The sequence below is a fragment of the Melanostigma gelatinosum genome, assembly GCF_949748355.1.
Source record: "Melanostigma gelatinosum genome assembly, chromosome: 4".
In the NCBI taxonomy this organism is placed as follows: domain Eukaryota; kingdom Metazoa; phylum Chordata; class Actinopteri; order Perciformes; family Zoarcidae; genus Melanostigma; species Melanostigma gelatinosum.
The window spans coordinates 19,009,385-19,029,325 of record NC_136637.1 but is presented as its reverse complement, the minus strand read 5'-3'; the positions used below and the strand labels follow the sequence as shown (position 1 = coordinate 19,029,325).

The following is a 19,941-nucleotide window of genomic DNA, read 5'->3' as shown; positions in this document are numbered from 1 at the left end:
TAAAGTATAAGCAGCTGCTCCCGAGTGCTAGATTGTAGTTGTCACACCAAAAATGAATTCATAGCAATGCTAATAGAAGTGCAGACTTTTATTTAAATTTTGCAGTTTCACAGGACAACAAAGTAAGTGGTGTGGCAGTATAGACCTCCACAGCACATGCTCTTCTGTGTTTATTCTTACCATGTAACTAATGTCTCCTGCTGTTTGGCATTGTATTTAACCCCAGAACAATCTTCGTTCATTTGTTTCAGTGTCACTGTAGCTATTTTCTCAGTAGGTTTGCGTATTTCCAGTTCAGACTGTTATTGCGCGCTCAACGTGCTTTTATTTTGTAAGTTGAGGCCGGAAGTAGTAGTAGTAGTCGGTTTTATGGCGGCTGACGACTTGTTAGTAGTGGACAGACCGGCAAACCAGTTGAAATCCTCCTCCAGGCCAGAGGGTCCAGCCCATGCAAGTGTAAGGTCTTGCCCTGCAGCCCAAGTCAAACATGGCGGTGCGTGGAGGCGACGTGATGCGTTCGCGGTCCGGGTCCGGATCTGCCACCGACTACCCATCTTTAGCAGCGCCCGTGTCCGAGCAGCAGAAACCGGGAAAGAGGAGGAGAGCTTTCTGCCTGACTGGGATGAAGTCCCGCCACTGCTCCGTCAAACAGCCCCAGCAGCAGCAGCAGCCCGCCGCACACAACAACAACAACGTGCCGTTCACGATCGACTGCCAGATCGGCAAAGAGATCAAACATATCTGCAGCAACTGCCGGGGAGCCGAGCCGCTGGACGGTGAGATGTCACGGTTTATTTTCGACGGGGGGAAGAGGAGGGGTGTTCTCTTCTCTTTTTGAATATATTCACATTCAAATATATTCACTTTACTATTATATAAAAAGCAAGTATTCACAATTTAGAGGCTGAAATGTGGTATTTTTTTCTTGTAAGATGACACAAACTTTTATTAGATTATCAATATTGCTGCCAATTTGTTTTCCGTCAATCGACAAATCAGTTGATGGACTCTTTGTTGCAGCACCAGTGTCATCACGCTCGCAGCATCTTCTGCTGCCCTGACCAGCTGGTTGTAAAATGTGTCCAATCAATCAACTTGATTTCATTTGAAAATCTCTCCGCAGGTCAGTACAGTCATGAAGAAGATTGCTAAAAGTGTACTGTTGGGTCAAGCTCCAGAGATGTGACCAGTATAAACTCCCATAAAAACAAATACACCCAGTCGATTTTAAATGTCTTATTCAATCAAGACCTGAATTGGGGCTGCAACTAATTGCTGTTGACATTATTTAGTCCATAAATTGAGTTCTGTGAAAATGGGCAGTTCCCAGACCTAAAGGTGACGTCTTCTAATTGCTTGTTTTGTCTGAAAACACTTCAAATCCCAAAGATTTTTAAGTAGATATGATGTGGAAAAGAAGCAAAACATCACATCTATGAATTTCTGACATTTTTGCTTGATGAATTAGTTTAATATACAGTTACAAAAATTGCCTCAAACATTTGTTCTCTTCAGCTTATCAATTGAGTAAGTGTTTTGGCGCCGGTATATTGTCGTACTCGAGACCACGGAATTTCTTAGTCGACCGATAAACACTGCATGTGTTTGATGAACTGACAAGTTGATTTACTTGAACAATCTATCCAACTGTTTTCCACGACAGCTCGGTACAGACATTCAGACGGATGTTTGATTCATTCTTTATTCATTAGCTGTCCCAGAACTCGCTGTTCTGAGCTTGTTGTTGAGTCAGTCAGTGTTTTGACGAGGCAGCGGTAAGAAAAAACACACCCGGGGTCACTGCGAGTCTGAGCCCTCTGACTCACTGCTGGGGGGGGGGGGGGGGACCAGCAGGGACTCAAGGAGGACTCAAAAACATGGCCCCTCAAAACCAGGATGTAAGGAAACGTTCACCTCAGGAATAAAAAACACGGTATCTCCTCACCCTAGAGGAATCAACACATGCGTCATAATTTGTGTGTTTTATGGTCACGCAAACTAAAAATACTTAGTTTTTGTCAATGATTTTCTTTGCTTTGCTGATGTTCTCACCAGGGTGCTACACAGATCTGCCACAAGGACAGCTGAGGAGAGGAGGTGGGGGGGATTGGATGTTGTTGTTGTTGTTGTTGTTGAAAAAGGGCCTCTCGGTGGTGGCTGCTGAGCCGATACAGAGCTGAACTGACATCCGTCTTGTAACAAGTCCACCTCAAGGCTGACGTCTCCTCCTGTCTGCACCTGTTTACTGGTTCACACTGATTTGTTTTTCCTCCCTAACCACTGACGTACTGTTCAGCTTGTATTTGTGGTCATGATTTGACCAAACATCCAGTGCCATGCTTTCAGCACTTGACAGATGTTGATACACATTTTGGTCTGTACCAAAAAAGTATTGAGATTCATGCAGGCATAGTCGTGCTTTAGTCTGGTTGCTGTTGTTGACTACGTTTGTTCTGTTCGTCAGCAGGATTAACAGATTTCATGAATGCATTTCACATGAGAAAAGGCTCCCTGATCTGCCTGCAAGAACATATATTTTCACATGAACATTATTCTATTCTTCTGTTGTATATCTGTCTGTGTATCAGTGTCTGCTGGTGCTTGTGTGTGTTTACATCCACGACTGCCGGGCGGCTGAAATGTTGACTTCCTGTCTTTTATATATTCATGGCCTCTGGGTGAAGCCTCATGTCCTCGTTCCGTAGAGTCCTTCTTGTACAGCAGCATGTTGTGTGGACTGGAACAAGGTGTACTATCGAATGAGAAACTGGTGCACGCTGTATAGAAACAGCCTCCAGCAGGACTTCTTTCAAACAACTCTCTATCGGGCCAAGAGCTACAGTTCACAGTCAGTGAGTGCGCTCCATGTGAAAGTCCTTTACATGTTGAGCCTGTCGTCGCCTTTCGCAAAACATTTTAAAATCAACATTGTAATATTTAACAATCACTAACCTCTAAATTCAGAATGACTACACATGTAGAACTGGTAGAAAATGAACTGTAGCTAAAAGATTTAAGATTTCATTCACGGTGTTTGAACATGTTTAAGTGTACTTCGGTTTATTGTGACAAATGAGGAGTCGTGGGGCCAGTTCATTTCATCAGCGAATCATTTTGTCAAAAACACATTTCTGGAAGTGCTGGTTACCTGCCCGTTGATGACCTTGTTGCTCCCGTTGTGTTTTCCAGCCGAGGAAGTGGAGAGGTTGACGGCGATGCGCTCTGACTCGCTGGTTCCGGGCACACACACGCCTCCCATTCGGCGGCGGAGCAAATTCGCCTCCCTGGGACGTCTATTCAAGCCCTGGAAATGGAGGAAGAAGAAGAGTGAAAAGTTCAAGCAGACCTCTGCCGGTAAGAACCGAAACACTGCGTCACATTATCACCCAGCTCCCCACCTCTCCCTCCCTGTAGGGGGAGGGGGGGTGAGGTAGATAAATGTCTCCCTGTGGCACCTAGCAACAGCAGCATTGATGAATGGAGCTGCAGAGCAGAGGGTGATATAGGGCCTGCAGCAAAGATATACCATCTATGATTATGATTATGGTTATGGTTATGTAAGGCTGGTAAAGCATCGGGAGGCTTTAATTCAATTTATTTAAATAGCACATTATAAAACAACAATTGTTGACAAATACCTTCACAGAGAAGTCAGGAATAAAATTAGATTCATGAAAGAAAATATTCCTAAAAAGAAATTCTAGAACTAAGAAAAGAACATTTTGAATGCAGGACTTTTATTTTGGTGTTTCTCAGTGTGGTAGTACTGCTTTTACTTTAAGTACATGATCTTCTCAGAAAAGGAAGAATCTAGAGTCTGGAAGAAATCCAGCCAAGTGCTTGTCGTCGTCAATTTCCACAATTTCCATTTGATTTACCCGCTTCAAACACTATCACTAAAAGCTGTTAATTACAGTGTTCATCAGAGATGCAAACACAACAGCGCGGGAGTGAAGGTGATTCACGATTACTGCAGCAACAGAACCGCTTTAAATGCTTAATGGTCCCTATTTCACAGTGAATGAACTCGACGTTAGCCCTAGTATCTGAGGAAATGTGGGTGTCGGTACATAATAGGTTCTCCGCTACAATCTGCACTCGCTAGTAAACTGAAATGAAAGACGGCGTCATATTTTGACGGAGAAATCGAAGCTGTTGTTGATCCTCAGCTGGCTGAATGGTTTCACATCTTGTTCTTACTGAGAGACGCAAACGCGCCGCAGAGGGGTGAAGAGAGACTTCCTGCAGCCAAGTGTTCTCCCAGCTGTCACAGCAAGGTTGCTTCCTTTCTCTGTATGCAAATAAAACACAATATACCGGCCTTCATTTTACAGCACACAGGTAGAAACGCAGCGCGAGCACCGTGCGTTACTGCTGGTGCATTAAGTCATGTGGGAATTCATGGATTCAGAGAAGGTTACCATGCTTTCTTAAAAGCAAACTGCAATTGTTTTATTGTTCAGCTAATTAGCTGCAAACATGATGTGTTTTTTGGTTCCACACCTCCATCATTCCACTCTCTCTCTCTCTCTGTGGATCAGCTAGCTGGTGGTGAAACCTGTTCGTCGCTCAGGGGCTCAGTCACATGTTATTCCTGGTAGCAGTGAGTCCAAACAAACATCTGCTGCAGCTGACACATTCATCGACACTAATGACGCAGTAGAAGGATCCAGTGCACGGGTGGTCTTTCGAAGTGTTGTTGTTGTTGTTGTTGTGGTTGTAGATTCAACGTCATGTCTTTTCTCCCTCAGTGCTGGAGAGGAAGATGTCCACTCGCCAGAGCAGAGAGGAGCTCATCAAGAAAGGAGTGCTGCAGGAGGTTTATGAGAAAGGTGTGGGGCAAGAAAACAAAGGTGATCAATGCGGGGCTAAAATATCAAATGATGAAACGAAGCAGTTCATCAGCAAAATGATTAGCTTCTTTATTCATTTCGATTTTGTCATTTTAATCAAGTAAAAGTACTCTTAATAGATTGATTGGTCACTGGTGCTTTCAGTCTGTTACTGTGTCCGGCAATAAGGAAGCGCTGTGATTGATGTCGGAGTCTTGATGATACAATCAAGCATAAAAAAAAAAAGATTGATTCATGATTCTTTTTTTTTCTGATGTAATGCAAAACAGGGGAACATATTAAGCATCAATTTGGTTATTTTACACATAATTTTTGCATAAATGAGCCATATTATAAATAGATCATGATCAATGCAATTTCTGCACCTCTCTGTGGCTGTGGTAACTTAACTCGATAGGCATGTGTTATTTATTTATTACATTTTATAGAGAAAATCTGTTATTTATTCGTTGAAAGTTGTTATATATTTATTAAGGACTGGCTCGTGGAGCTCTGGCTGCAACATTGCCTCCTCTGCCTTAGAATTCCAAGCTGTCTTTCATTTACCTATTTCTGACTTCCTTCCTCCCGTCGTCATCTTTTTCCTCTCTCTCTCTCTCTGTGTGTGTATAGCCGGCTCTTCCTCGGCTGTACTCCAGGAGGTGAAGATGGAGAACGGGCGTTCTCCGGTGCTCGGCTCCGGCCTGTCAGAGTCTGAAGGTACTGAGCTGATGGAAGGAGCGGCTGCAGCTGTAGGTAGGCAGCAGAGCCTCGGGCACCATTGTTGCCTCATCTCTCGTCTCGTATTGTAGCGTCTGACTGTTTTTTATTTCCGTGTCTCTGATCCTCAGGCTCTCTGGAGTTTCAGATGCCCAAAGAGGGTGCGTGTCAACAGGACCATGCCCAGAAATCCATGAAGAAGTCCACCGCGTGTCCGGCTGACTGCGCTGAATCGACACTCTCCAGACCTCCCACGTTACACAAACAACCTCCTGCGCTGGCACCCAAGCCCTTACACAGGCTACCTAATCACTTTGCAGGTAAATGTGTCTTTTGTGCACATTTATAGATGCGTGTGTGACTCTGTGTATACATGTCTGATCTTTTCACGTCCCCCTGCCCCGTGCAGACGGCGCCCCAGTGAAGTTGCCGTTTATGTCTTCGAAGTTATCTCCTCCTCTACCTCCAAAGAAGCTCATGATCTCCATACCTGCAGGGAGCATGGAACCCTCTTCACTCGCCTTCCAGAAGTACCCCCCTCCCAGCCATGCTCCGATGGGCGGGCACTCCCTGCAGTACAGGGTGCTACCCCTCCACCCCCCCCGCCGAATCATAGAGGAGCTCAACAAGACCCTCGCCCTTACTATGCAGAGGTTTGAGAGGTATGGGACAGTGGAAGTACTGATACTGAGCTCAGATCTCAAACTATTCAACAGAATTAGTTTTTACTTTCTTTTTTTTGTTGTTTTAGGCTTGGTTTTTTGCATACATTTTTTTTTTTATATTATGGAGACAGATTCTAGTACATAGATCCAGTAAAAATAAAGAAGTAAATTATTAAATCGGGAAAACATGTCACACGTGGTACTACTACAGGATCACATAGTCATAAAGGAGTATGAATTTATTTACACCTATCTTCCAATTTAATGTAAGCCCAGAACCGGTCCCCAGAGAGGCACCCCTTCATCCTGATCCCCAGTTATTCTACTGAGCACACATCCGTGAGGGAACAAGGATGGACAACATAGTGGGATAGCATCTTTGGAGGACTTTTCTAGTTTTACACTGTTCTGATGCTTTTCTTTGCCTTCTCCACACTGACGTTTAAGGCCGATGATAGATGCGCAAACACAAATGATTCACCCGTGTCGCGCTCTCACACAGCTGCTGTTATTTCACAACCTCATGCGGCATTGAGCATACCCGTCTGACCTTTGCCCTTTCCCTCCAACCTGCAGCTCCATGATGCACGCCGCGGCGCCCGCGGTGATGATCGAGTGCGACAACGACAAAGAGAACCTCTCGAACGAGGCGGACTACGAGGACCTGCCTGAGGAGGAGGAGGAGGAGGAGGAAGAGGAGGAGGAGGAGGAGGAAGATGATGACGAGGCGGATGAAGATGATGATGATGATACATTGTTTACAAGTAGGCGTTTTTTCCCTTCTCCGTGTCGTGTTTTTCAATCTGTATCATTAAACAGTTGCCTGCTGTTATTAATTACCATGTACGGTGCGGGCATACATGTTTCCATATCGTTATATAAGAAGTCTCACATGGCTTGAAGCTGCGATTTGAATGTGAAATGTGTGCCAAGACTGCTTTCTAAAGATTTCTCACCAACAGAAAATAAGGTCAGTTAACAATTTAAATGTTAACAATTAAAAAAAAAAAATGAAAGGTGCAGAAAAAGTATATTGTTTAGCTGCTAGGGCGCAGAAAACGGGCAATGCCATTTTTCTAGCTGCTAAATGCTTCAATGTGTTGACCAGCTAGGCGCTAACTGTGCCTTTTCTGCTGCTGGTGGTGGGCAGGTAGGGTACAGTGGATTAATCAAAGCTTGTTTGCTTGAAGCTGCTGCTGGAAAAACTGACTAAATCAGAGAGTAAATGTGCTGTGAAACCAAAAATAAGTGGCAAAAAAGCATCACAAAGCTGCAGCGTTGGTGGGAATTCTCTCTGGACTTGTCACTGCCCACAACCTCCTTAACATTACAATCATTTCATTCATCGTTCACAAAACAATTTAAATCAGTGGATCATTACAAGATGAGTTGAAATAAATTCAATCAATAAAGACACAAAACGGAATTACTGTGGTATAGTTGATGCGAGTGCCTCCGCTGACGTTTACGTCGTATTACAATGTTATGATGAATATTAAACTTCAGGGAAAACAAACACAAGGGTGTGCAAACTGTTCATATCATTATCTGGAATCGAAATGGATCACGAGACGGAGATACTTCTCTGCCTCGTAGCCTTTGGGGAAACCTTGAAATGTAAACAATAAAATGGAATGAATAAAGAACAGCGATGATGAATAACCAAAACAATGTTAGTAGTGGAGACAAATCTACAGGAGCTGCTTATGAACAGCTTGTGAAGTGAGTATCAACGCACCACATCCATTTTGCTTCTTGTACATTGTAGGCACACTGGCGATGAAGATTTTACGAAAGGACTCTCTGGCCATCAAGCTGAGTAACCGTCCATCGAAGAGTGAGCTGGAGGACAAAAACATCCTGCCGATGCAGTCCAACGTAGAGAGATTCGAGTCTCGACAACAGACGGCTACCAAACTGACCAGGTGAGTCTCTGGATTGCCGGAGATTCTACAGCCACTGAGCCACTGGTATATGAGGTACCACACACGTCATCACACACACACACACACGTACAGACGCAGTCACCCTCGCAGTGCTTTAACACACGTTAGCTGTGATAGATGTGACCTGGCTGCTCCAGGGAGCAGATGATGGATTATGAGTCATAATCGAGGGAGGAAGGTGGAGAGGAGAGAGATTAAAGTTGAGGAGCAGAAAATAGAAAATGGAGTACAGTATGTGGTGTGAGTGTTTAACAAGTTTCTGATAGGTGCAGTATACAGTGTACAGTATTATTACAGTGTTCGGAAGATATTCAAACACTCACTTAAAACCACAGTTGCATACATTGGTAAATACTGTCCAGAGATGCAGCTAATGATTTTAAACATTTTTTTAATTGATTACTTCATTGTTATTTAGGCGATTGAGTCAACGGCCGACAGCAGAGGAACTGGAGCAGAGGAACATACTCAAACGTCAGTAACTTACATACGGTAAGAGAAAGAAATCGATATATATTAATAATCCCTGTGTGTGATCACGCTGTCTTTCTCCTACCGTCCAGCTCGAAACGATCTGGAGGAGCAGGAGGAGAAGAGGGAGATCATAAGACATTTGTCCAAAAAGGTAAGACAGAGAGGTGGCGATGGACAGAGGGTCTTCACATCCGTGTTCATATATATATATATATTTATATATGTCAGTGACACTTCTCCTTTCCTGCACCCTGTAGCTCAGCCAGAGGCCCACAGTAGAGGCGCTAAGGGAGGCAAAGATCCTCATTCGCTTCAGTGACTATGTGGAGGTCGCTGAGGCTCAGGACTACGACAGGAGAGCAGACAAGCCATGGACTCGGCTAACAGCTGCTGATAAGGTTAACAAACACGCAAGAACATATCCAAACAATGCTTCCCTAACTCTGGATTAAAGTAGTTTGTACATATATACTGTATGCTGTGTGTTGATACGTGTTTCTTTGTGTGTTGTTCAGGCTGCCATCAGGAAGGAGTTGAATGAGTTTAAGAGCACAGAGATGGAGGTGCATGAGTCGAGCCGTCATTTTACCAGGTAAGGCTATATGCTGACGGGGTATATGCAGAAATTCTGACATATTATAGTATGACCTTTTCTGATTAACTATACTGTGACTTTTTTTCGACATACCATACGATGACTTTCATGGCATACTATAGTATGTTTTTATGACTTTTCATGGTATACGATACTTAATTTATGATACTTTATATAGCACACTATACTATGAATGTTAATGACACTTTTTATGGCATATTATATTCTGACTTTTAAGACGTACTATTGCTTTTTAATGACATTTTTTACACCTATATGGCATAGAATAGGAGTTTTGAAAGGACTACAATATGAATATTTTATGACACTTGTGATGGCATACCATACTATTACTTTTTTATGAAACTTTTCATGCCATACTGTACTATGTCTTAAAAAGTCCCAGGATAGCATGTCATAGTATAGTATGTTGAAGAAAGTCATAGTATAGTGTCTCGAAAAAAGACACAAATAAGTCAGTGTAGTATGTCTAAAAAAGTTTTAAAAAAGTCATATTTTAGTGTGTCCAAAACTGTCATCGTATAACATGTCAAAATAAATCATAAAAACTCCTAGTACAGTATGTCCAAAAAAGTCATAGTATAGTGTGTCGAAAAAAATCATAAAAAGTATTGGTATAGTACAGCGGTTCCCAAACATTTTAGGCCGCGCACCCCCTTCTACATCCCGACCGGGTTCGCGCGACCAATGATAGAACAGTTTGCTCGCGCGTGGCGTTAGTTTACAATATTTAGTCCGCTGTTAAATGTTGCAGTGTGAACACAAACCGAACAAAGGGGAAACTGCAACATTGTATCATATTAATCCCTGAATCAGAACAAAGCAAACGAACTGAAGGTGTGAAAACGCCCTGAAACACTGCAACAAAGTTTCAATAACTTTCAGTTACACAAGGCGTCACTTTTAAAGAGCAATCAGGATGGCGAGCACACATGCACAGGCTCAGATTATCACATTTAACTTACAATTAATGAGCGACTTATGTAGCCAGGATGTCTTCGGACAAAGCATCGATGCGGCGCGACACAGTGTTGTTGGACACCGGGATCATGCACAACTTGTTTGCTTCTTTCTCCCCAATCATACATTCCACCATCTCTCTGGCAGCTGGCAAGCACACGTCTTCAGTGATTGTGTGCGGTAGCCCCTTTCTCGCTATTCTGTAACCAGATATGAAGCCCGTAGTGCGTCATTTATAGACCCAACACATGAATGAGACTGCAGTTGTTTTTGGCTGTTTTGTAACTCCTCCAATTTCGATTTAAAATATGTAAGGGGCTTTTGACTTGCACTGGCATGCTTGGTGTTCAGGTGGCGACGTAAATAAGAGCTTCAGACTGTTAGCCAGAACCTCACTGCACACCACGCACTGTGGCTTTGGGGAATCTGCGTTGCCAATCCAAGTGAAGCCCAGACACAGATACTTTTCATCATATTTCCTCTTTTTTTTCCCAGTCTGATGCTCACCCTCGTTTCCTCTTTTTTCACCTTGACTCCGCGATGGGCCGATGTGCTCCCGATTTGTCTGTGCTATCCCTTCCTCCTTTTCGGTCATCCAACTCCCGTGTGACTCCCGTTCGACTCCCGTTCTACTCCCGTTCGACTCCCGCTCGACTCCCGCTCGACTGCCGCTCGACCAGCTTTCACCGTTCAGCCAGTTTAGCATATTTGCATGAATGTTGCTGAATGCATGAAGATCGCTGTTAGCTGCACAAGCTAGGCTGGCTAGTGTGTACGACTGGCGGCAGGCGGCAAGACTGCCGGAAGGAGCTCAAGTGCATTTATTAAATTGTACGTTTTTAATTTTAAATCTTACAAAGGGGATTTTTATAATTCATGTTTTTATTTTGTGAAAAATCCCACTTTTTAAATACAAATTAATTTTTTTTTAAATATTTAATATTATGACACCATCAGACGCCATTACACTTTTCCTCTCGCGCACCCCCAGGGGTGCACGCACCACACTTTGGGAATCCCTGGTATAGTAGATGGAAAAGTCATATTATATAGTATGTCGAAAAAAATCAAAAATTGTCAAATTATAGTATGTGGGAAAAAAAGTTTTGGTATAGTAGATGAAAAAAAGTCATGACTATTCTCCTCATAATCGGAGTCTTCATTAGCTTTTAAAATACTGGCAGCATTCGGCCAAAAGTTGAAAAAATTCATGGTATAGTATCTTTAAAAAAGGCATTAAAAAGTCATAGTACAGTATGTCGAAAAAAGTAAAAAAAATATACTATGTCGACAACATTCATAACAAATCTTAGGATAGTATGTTGAATAAATTCATAGTATATTTAAAAGTCATAGTGTAGTATGTCGAAAACATTCATAAAAAGTCAGTCGAAAAAAGTTTTATATAAGTCATAGTCTAGTTAGTACTTTATCGAAAACAAATCGTAAAAAGTCATACAATAGTATGTTGAAAAAGTCATATTATAGTATGACAAATACGTCCTAATAAGTCCTAAAATAACTCATAGTATAGAATGTCGGAAGGACTCCAAAATGTCACAATATAGTATGTCACAAAAAACATCTCATGAAGTCGAGGAATAATATGTCATGAAGAAATAGTTTCAAGTTGAACAAATACAGTACAGCAGTCATTGGCCATGGGAATCTGACACCTGAGGTTCCACGTAACACTGTTCATTAAATATGTATTTTCAAAAAAGGAAATCACTTAAGTAAAAGCAAAAAGAAAATCTTACACAGTCTAACTGAAAATGTAGGGCTAAAATATAAGTAATATATATTCGTCATTGGCAATATTGCAAATAAATAAAGTGAATATAAACAGGAATTTGGTAAATGTATATCCACAATGAGAAACGCACAAACAGCAGTTTTCACCATCCTTCTTAAAGCCTTACGGATGAGATCAGTGCAACTGTCATACCAGGCGGTGATATAGCTCTTTATAGTAGAAAGAGACAAAAACGACTGAGTTGATAAAAAGGAAGGACAGACATACAGAGAATACTTCCATCTTAGTTGGATGGTGTAAAAGCACCCTAACAGCATTTCAATAAAGTTCCTCACGTTCTCTCTGTTGCTGTGGTTTCTCACTGCAGGTTTCATAGGCCGTGAGATGGGTCAGTCAGACAATCGGCCGTGCTTTTATACTCTTCACGACGAGCCTGAGGCGGTCCGACCGCTACCTGCTGCCCTCACACTGCTGCCCTCCCCAGCATCTACTTCAAACTGACGGAGTGGACGTGAACACAACCCGTGTGCTGCGGCCGTGACAGGAAACATGAGCGAACACTTTTACAAATGGATTCAACTCTGATCTGGCGTCTCTCCCCTCAGGGGAGATTTTACAGACTTCTTAATATTCAAACACTTTTCTTTTCCCTTAAGCTGAAGAGGCATTTGTTTACTTTGCAGCACTTTGTTTTTGAACACCGCTTTAGTCGCACAGAATCTGTGCCAACTTCGAGGAGGTGAAGATGGGACTTTATTTTACACGGGGATTGTTTTCTTGCCTTTCACAATGTTCTTACTGTCCTCGCTCAACTGGACTTTCTCTTTCCGTCGGGGGTTTCTTGTGTTGGCAGTTTTATTCCACAGATGACGTCTCAATGATCGCTTCTTAATTTGCCAGAGGAATCAAAATGGCAGCTGAATCTCAAGCCAAAATGACCTAAAGTCCTAAAATGCTCTCTGCAAGCCAGTAACAGTGAGAATTTAGCTCGCCTACCACATACACAACTGAGCAATAATTTCAGATTTTTTTTTCATTTGCACATCTGTATCTGGGCTGCATTCAGGAGCTCAAAACACTTTTCAGATCTTCATTTTGAAGCACAGCAAGACGCGATCGTGAATGCATCTCAGAGTGACTGCTGTTGAGCGTTCAGTAACCCACCATGTCACTGTGCCTCCACTATTGTTTACAGGGATTTCAAAGTTGCCAAATTATCTGGAGACACAGCAAAAGGTTGCCGAACCCTCTGCAAAAGTACACAGTAGACTTTTTTTTGCACTTCATATTTTTTTTTTTTATCATCAGAGATTAATCTTTGGTGGTACAACATATGAAATTGGACACTACTTTTTTATTGTTTCCAGTAATAAACCGTAGTTTTGACCACACTATTGAAAGAACTGATCTGTTGTGTGTGTTATGACTGTGTCTGATTAAGCGTGTGTATGTACAAGCGTCGGTATCATTACCGTCTCTTGTACGTTTAAAAATGTTTTGAAAGAAATGTACTCAGAATTATAAGACTTGTACATAGCAAAGAAAGTAAGCAAGACTTTTCAAATGTTTTTTGTAAAGCCGAAAAACTGCATGTGGGTATTAATTTATTGTGAGTCTTCTATGATGTTTCTTAAAGAAAGAAACGTATTAAACAATAAGTTCATGCGTCCTCGTCTTTGTCCAACAGATTGTTTTGCATCCACTCTGCATAGCAGCTGTTTTCAGTCTGTTCATCACATTCTTTGGGGGAAAGCTGAGAGTCAAAGAGAGCATTGGCTCCAAAGTCCTCGGAGTTATTGAAAGTAGCCCATGTTGACTTCTCCGCTCAGTCCTGCAGAGACTCATCCAGAATGTAAGGTGAGATGCATCCTGGGAGAGCATCTCACCTCTAGGCCCACATTTGCGTTGTGTGGGGAGCTCCATGTTGACTATACAGCGTGCATTGGAGTGCCACAATATTTGTGCCACAGCTCGATAGCTTTAGTCACAATTGCATCCGTGTTTTCCTGCGGTATCTGGAAGGGAAACGTCATTGTGAGCTTTTACAAAAGGAAAAACAATACTTCTGTTTGGTGGACCGCAACGTAATGATGTGCTGCTGTTTGCTCACATTGCACAGAAACCTGACCACGCCTTCAGGCCGGGTGATTCCCAGCAACATGATCTTGTAGCTCAGCAGAATCTCCAGGGCCACAAACACCAGGATTTTACAGGACCCACTGATGACCTTGTCCCACACCCTAAAAAAACCAAAAAGGCATTCGTGTGAACACACCTAGAAGCCACGTCACACGGTAGCACGCGCAGGTTGGATGAGATTACATAATGTTGCTTTCCTACCAACGTGTTCTCAACGGTTGAATAAAGTTAATTTGATTAGCACGTTTGGTTCATACTCAAGTCTGCTGAGGATAAACTAAGACTGACTGTGCCCTTGCTGTATGTTGGCTTAGTGAGAGTGTGCCGCTATAATAGTCAGGTTTGTGCCAGGAACCAGACACTGACCTTTGCAGGCTGGATTCGGGAAGGCAACCGGCGAAGCAGCGTTTGAACCAGAGGCTGTAAGGCAGCTGAGCCAGGGCTCCAGTGTTCTTCAGATGCTTCAGCAGTCGAGGTTCCTCCTGACTCAGATAATGCTCCAGGCTCTTCGGCTACACCAAGACGAAAGAGGTGGAGACAACAAGTCTTTAGTCACACTGACGTACATAAAAAGAAATAATGGGATCCAAATTCCTTAGTTTGTCATTTCAATTCTGGCATTTTATGACCTAAAGGTACACCTCTTGATTTGTACATTTCTCGTCACAGAGTGCCATGATGCATGTTTAAACCTACACCAGGACTATAAAAAGATAATTACATTTTAAATGGAGTGTAAGTCCTGAAAACTTGACTTGCCACACAAAGCCGTCAATTCATTTTGCTTTACAAAAGCAAAATACGACCAATTTTAAAAAATAAACATTTCAACTTGCACTTTACATGCTGTTGCCCTGGAAAACAATATAATAATTGATGGAAGCAGTGACATGATATATTTAGTTTTTACTCTATGATGAATTCAGATTTTTTTGGGAATCAATTTGCTTTGGAGTATGATGAAAAATGAGCATGAGGTCCGCAAACCGGGAATTATGAGAGCTTTGTTTGAACCAGTATCGGAACACGAGTCTATGCATGATCCAGTGTTACCGTATCATATATTTTATATGCTCATTTAGGCAACACAGGAACATGTGCCACAACACAATCCCTGCATCCTAACCGGTCAGTACACACGCTCACTCCTTAGCTACTTTCATCATCTGCTCCTGAAAGAACGATTGCTGCGTTCAAAATCAATGATGGAAGAAGCTAATGAGTGAGCCATCTTGCTTCTTTCTGATCTCTGTGGAGAGCTGCACATGTGCAGTAGTGACTGGGCAGGTGCTAGCGGAGAGGGTAATGTCAGCAGTTTGCAAATATGGAAAATCTGTCAAACTAAACAATTAAATAAAGTTCTATGGCTTTCATTCTCTGCTGTTCATGTTTTACAAAGAGTTTAACCTGAGCCAGGCCATACAACAATGATATCACATCCATACAGGGCGAGAAGTATACATCTCTATCATCCACCGATGAAGGCCAAAAGATGCAGCTGAAACTTTAGAAGACATTCCAGTCAGACGACCTTATGCTGAGAACTTTCAATCAAACTAAATCAATAACTGTGCAACACTTACAAGGTGGGGTATTGAGTCCCCAAACTTTGTGTGGAACTGATTGACGAAACACTTGATCAGCCAATAGCAGTCGATGGGATCATCTACGATCTCCTCCATGGCTCGACTGACGGAGAGGAAGTCCTCGTTCTCTTCATCCTGAAACAACACATTCATATCAAGCATTACAACATTAAAGAATAAAGGAAGCAAAGAGAAATCCAACTATTTTTAACCTGAAGAAGGCGGCGAACATTCCCAGAACATACCCAATCACAATAATCACTCATTAAAAATCATGAGCTGTAGTGTGTCTCATATCTCAATAAATGATTTGATCAACTATTTATTCTTTAACTGTACTTTGACCATCAAAGTTTAAGAGATTTATATTATTTCAAAATAAACAATTACATTCAGACATGAATCACACTATTAAAAAAAGAAAAGACTAGATTTATAATCATTTTCGGAATAGTCAAAGGTCTATTACATTTGAGTAATTGTCAGGCATTTTTGGGGGGGAGGCTGTGGCTCAAGAGGGGAGAAGAGCATGTCGTCCTTGAATCACAAGGTTGGCAGTTTGATCCCAGGCTCCTCCTGTCTGCATACTGACGCGTCCTTGACGGTGACACTGGGCATTTTACAGAGGCTGCACATGTGCTGAATGCTTAGGATGGGTTAAATGCAGAGGTTGAATTAAACTACGTTGTGCTATAAGTATTTTTTTTAGGCTGATACATAGTTTCAAAGACAGAACACAGCTGTTGCACAGAAGGCAGACATAGTCGGGGTGATTTGGACACATTCCCACTGCCAAATGTAAGTCTGTGCGGTTTCCCCGTTTAATGACAGCACTGCTTAGTGGGTTATTGATGTGGAACTGAAACAAAAAGGGTTTTATGTGGTAAAGATTGTAAGTGATGGCCGAACATAAACCTCAACATCACATGCTTCATTTTCCACTCAGGCTCCAGAATTCTTAATGAAAAGTGTGGCGCTTGTGGTTTGCCATTTTAATGAGACTTTTGTCATTTGATGGTACCAGAACCTTTAACATACAGATGTGTATGTTTAAAAAAACAAAAAAACAATCAGACTATGCTCACATTACTATTACATTTGGGGTTGAATCAGTATCATAATTCCCACTGTATTGTCTAATTAGTTCTGCATTAGACCATCAGCTGAGCATCTAAAACACAGCGGTCATGTCAAATCCTGTGTGGATGGTTGAGCACAATCTTGGACTTTTTTACCCATATACAATCTGAATGTTTTTCTCATGTTTTCTCGATTCTCAAACACGACTATCTTACCGGGGCTGAGATCTCAGAGCACCGTGGGAGCACCTGGCTCTCCAGCTGGAACATGCGCAGGTAGACATGGGTGCAGGGAGTGGAAGAGTTGACGTATCTCATCACCTCCAGAGCCTCCAGGATGTCTTGGTACTGCTCTTTCCTGTAGCCTCCCACCATAGTGTGAGAGTCACTGTGGGGCGGTAGCATTCCTGCAGAAACAGGAGAGTTTGTTTGGGAACATCACTTTATGCACAGATCACATTTGATTATTTTACATGCACCTTTGGAAATGCAAGCCATGACAGTAATATATGTGATATGTATGTGTGTGTCTTACCCAACAACACCTTCCACACATGCATCCTGTACATAGAGGGGAGGGGGAACCTCTGACTGAAGGTGCTCAGCTTTTCTAGATCTATTAGAATGGTGAAAACATTGGTACAAGAACAAGAAAACTCCAGCAACCAACCACACATACATTTAGAGATGATCTTGAAGCAGTTGCGGGAATAACAATCCGTGGTGAACTACAACCTATTGTAGTTTGTTGTTGATACCTGTTGAATGTACTGTCTGTATGATGTGTCTTATTAACATCACTGATGGTGCATACTCATGTGACAACCTCCAATACTGTTCCTAAACCATTGTCATTCAGTATGTAAGCTGTGTTTAGATAGAAATGCTGGTAAATAGGAATCGTTACCTACCCAGAGGATTATCCTTGAGCAGGATTTCCAGAGACTTCTTCTCCTCCACTCCTCTGAAGCCCACTTTCTCATAATATGAAGAGCGAAAGTTTCTTTGAGGGTCGTCAGCCATACCTGGTCAAATACCGTTAGTGAGTGGTTAAACATGACATTAGTTGTGGCATACAGAGGCAACAAAATAAAGATCCTCAAACGACTAAAACAAGACCACAGCACATTTAATCTGTTTCTTAAGTGTATTTATATTAAGACTCAGTGGTAGAACATAAGTACAAATTTGATTTACATGAAACTCTTTCCATGACACGTTGTACTTCTACTCCACTACATTTCAGAGGGAAATAGTGTTTTTTACAGCACTGCATGTATAAGTCAGCTTTAGTACCTAGTTACTTTACAAAATAAGATATTTTGCATACAAAGCAAAAACATTTCATAGTCCCAGTTAAGTTGTTCTGCTTTTTCGGTCAATTGTTATCTTGAATTCCAAAACCAAGCACTGTGAAGGTGGCACTTTGGGCAATTTCTCAACATTTTCAGAAGTTTTAGATATCAAACAATCTACTTATTAATCAAGAAAACAATAAGCAGATGAATCCATAGTAAAAATAATCATTAGTTGCAGTCCTTTAAAACAAGCTCCGACTTAACCAACTGAAAATCTAAATTTATTTTCACATAAATGCATGAGCAGTACAAGTTAATCTTTTTTTGTTTGTTTACAGTGTACCTTTTATTACCTTTAAGTACAATTTCCTCATATTTACCCAAGTAACCTTCACTAAAATGCGTTTTTAAATGCAGGATATTTACTTGTAACGGAGTAACGTTAGTTGTTAACAGTGTGTTAAAACTAACACTACTGATACTTTCTAAGCGGATCTGATAACGTCCTCCAACACTGTTAAGAGAAGATGGTTTTATTTGACGTTATATCTCACGTTGCATTAACGTTAACGTTACAGAAATGACTTTGCACCCAGCTATCGTTAATTTGTGTAGAATAGCATGTTAGAAGCATACTCTGAGACAAATCCTTCGTCAAGCAATTGTTAAGTGTGAGGCGCAGTGTAGCATTTCGTTTTAGTACATTGTAAAGCTTGTAGTTTAGTTGTAAATGTTATTTAAATTGAATTAGCACTCCTACCTTATACAGGTGTTTCACGCCAACTGAATTACATTTGCTGTAAGCTAGTTAGCTAACTTCATAACGTCAGCTACAGAGCCCAACACGTACGAAGCGTTTGTAACGGTAGCTTTAACAACGCGACCACTCGATTAATTGGCATTTAGGTGGACGTTATCGTTGCATTGTGGTGAAAAACCACACAAATTCACGTTTCCGTTCATTACCGTTGTTGTTATCGAAATACTTCCGGGTAGCGTTCAAGACCTCTGGGGTATCGCACATGCGCAGTGTGGTGAAGTAGCAGCGTTGAAGGGTTAGCTACATTTATAGGGTTACAGCAGCCCCTCCTATGTGTTATACCTCAGTGATATGACGCGTGACATCGGCCTGATCCCAATCGGACTCACGGATTTCGAGGCACGCTAACGCAAAGTCCGTGAGGGTTTGGGGTTTGAGACTTAAGGGGGGACATTGGGATTGGGCCATCTCCTGGGGTACATCCCAAGTCTCTTAACTACATCCCCGTTTCCCTCACTTGCGTCCTTTCCTTGCGTCTTGGTCCCTCCCACCAGGGATGCATGGAGGAAACCATGCGAGGAGAGAGGAACGAGGAAATATGTTTTAAGAGACATGAGACGTCCTTTCCTCAGTTGCGTTACGTGAAGCCACATCTGTTTCTGATGACGGAGGATCAGCTGTCAGTCGGCTTTACAGCTGGAGAGACTTTTGATAGGTTTGTGTCTGTTCACATGATCACTGTACTTAATAATAGTAACTAATAACTAGTGATGGTGAGATGAAGCCTCATGAGGCATCGAACCACTTCAGCCAATTGGTTCGAGAAAGGGTTCATTTCTCGAAGCTTCATGTGCACACGAAACCACCTACTGGCCAAGTGTATAATCACAGGCAGCTGTATCTGAACCACATAATGTGATGCATTGAATTTTTGTGTCTGTTATGGCTGTTGGGAATGACTATGAATTACAAAAATGTATGACCAAATAATTTCTGTACATAAATTGTCACACGTGCATAATAAAATATGTTTTGAATGTATTCGGTGTGTGTACATTTTCCCAAAATGGTAGTATCATATGATTTGGCAGGTTGTGTAATAATGTTATG

At 41.9% G+C, this 19,941-nt stretch overlaps 2 protein-coding genes across 3 annotated transcripts; one reads left to right on the top strand and one right to left on the bottom strand.

The window, feature by feature from the left end:
* The first annotated feature begins 627 nt into the window (after nt 1–627).
* Nucleotides 628–12,453, top strand: phactr1 (phosphatase and actin regulator 1). Its single transcript, XM_079266845.1, has 13 exons — nt 628–776; nt 3,190–3,354; nt 4,752–4,832; nt 5,466–5,588; nt 5,684–5,872; nt 5,962–6,214; nt 6,794–6,981; nt 7,986–8,142; nt 8,582–8,637; nt 8,727–8,788; nt 8,895–9,035; nt 9,153–9,229; nt 12,337–12,453. The coding sequence occupies exons 2-13, from the start codon at nt 3,216–3,218 to the stop codon at nt 12,350–12,352; spliced, it is 1,482 nt and encodes a 493-aa protein (XP_079122971.1). The 5' UTR covers nt 628–776; nt 3,190–3,215; the 3' UTR covers nt 12,353–12,453.
* Nucleotides 12,454–13,287: 834 nt separating this feature from the next.
* tbc1d7 (TBC1 domain family, member 7) lies at nt 13,288–19,295 on the bottom strand. 2 transcript variants are annotated; one of them, XM_079266847.1, is made up of 8 exons: nt 19,174–19,295; nt 17,685–17,798; nt 17,309–17,389; nt 16,990–17,180; nt 15,692–15,829; nt 14,475–14,620; nt 14,080–14,209; nt 13,288–13,984 (listed from the first exon to the last, which is right to left on the bottom strand). In XM_079266847.1, the coding sequence occupies exons 2-8, from the start codon at nt 17,794–17,796 to the stop codon at nt 13,898–13,900; spliced, it is 885 nt and encodes a 294-aa protein (XP_079122973.1). In that variant the 5' UTR covers nt 17,797–17,798; nt 19,174–19,295; the 3' UTR covers nt 13,288–13,897. The 2 variants fall into 2 exon arrangements, with proteins under 2 accessions (XP_079122973.1, XP_079122972.1); XM_079266846.1 differs by lacking the exon at nt 19,174–19,295 and adding an exon at nt 18,832–19,039 and having other exon boundaries at nt 13,293–13,984.
* Nucleotides 19,296–19,941: the final 646 nt, after the last annotated feature.

Coding starts and splice junctions, on each gene's coding strand:
- phactr1 (XM_079266845.1), top strand. CDS start 3,216: ATGCGCTCTGACTCGCTGGTTCCGGGCACACACACGCCTCCCATTCGG. Junction 8,143..8,581: donor ACGGCTACCAAACTGACCAG/GTGAGTCTCTGG, acceptor ATTGTTATTTAG/GCGATTGAGTCAACGGCCGA. Junction 8,789..8,894: donor TAAGACATTTGTCCAAAAAG/GTAAGACAGAGA, acceptor TGCACCCTGTAG/CTCAGCCAGAGGCCCACAGT.
- tbc1d7 (XM_079266847.1), bottom strand. CDS start 17,796: ATGGCTGACGACCCTCAAAGAAACTTTCGCTCTTCATATTATGAGAAA. Junction 17,181..17,308: donor TGTGTGGAAGGTGTTGTTGG/GTAAGACACACA, acceptor CTGTTTCTGCAG/GAATGCTACCGCCCCACAGT. Junction 13,985..14,079: donor TGGTCAGGTTTCTGTGCAAT/GTGAGCAAACAG, acceptor TTTCCCTTCCAG/ATACCGCAGGAAAACACGGA.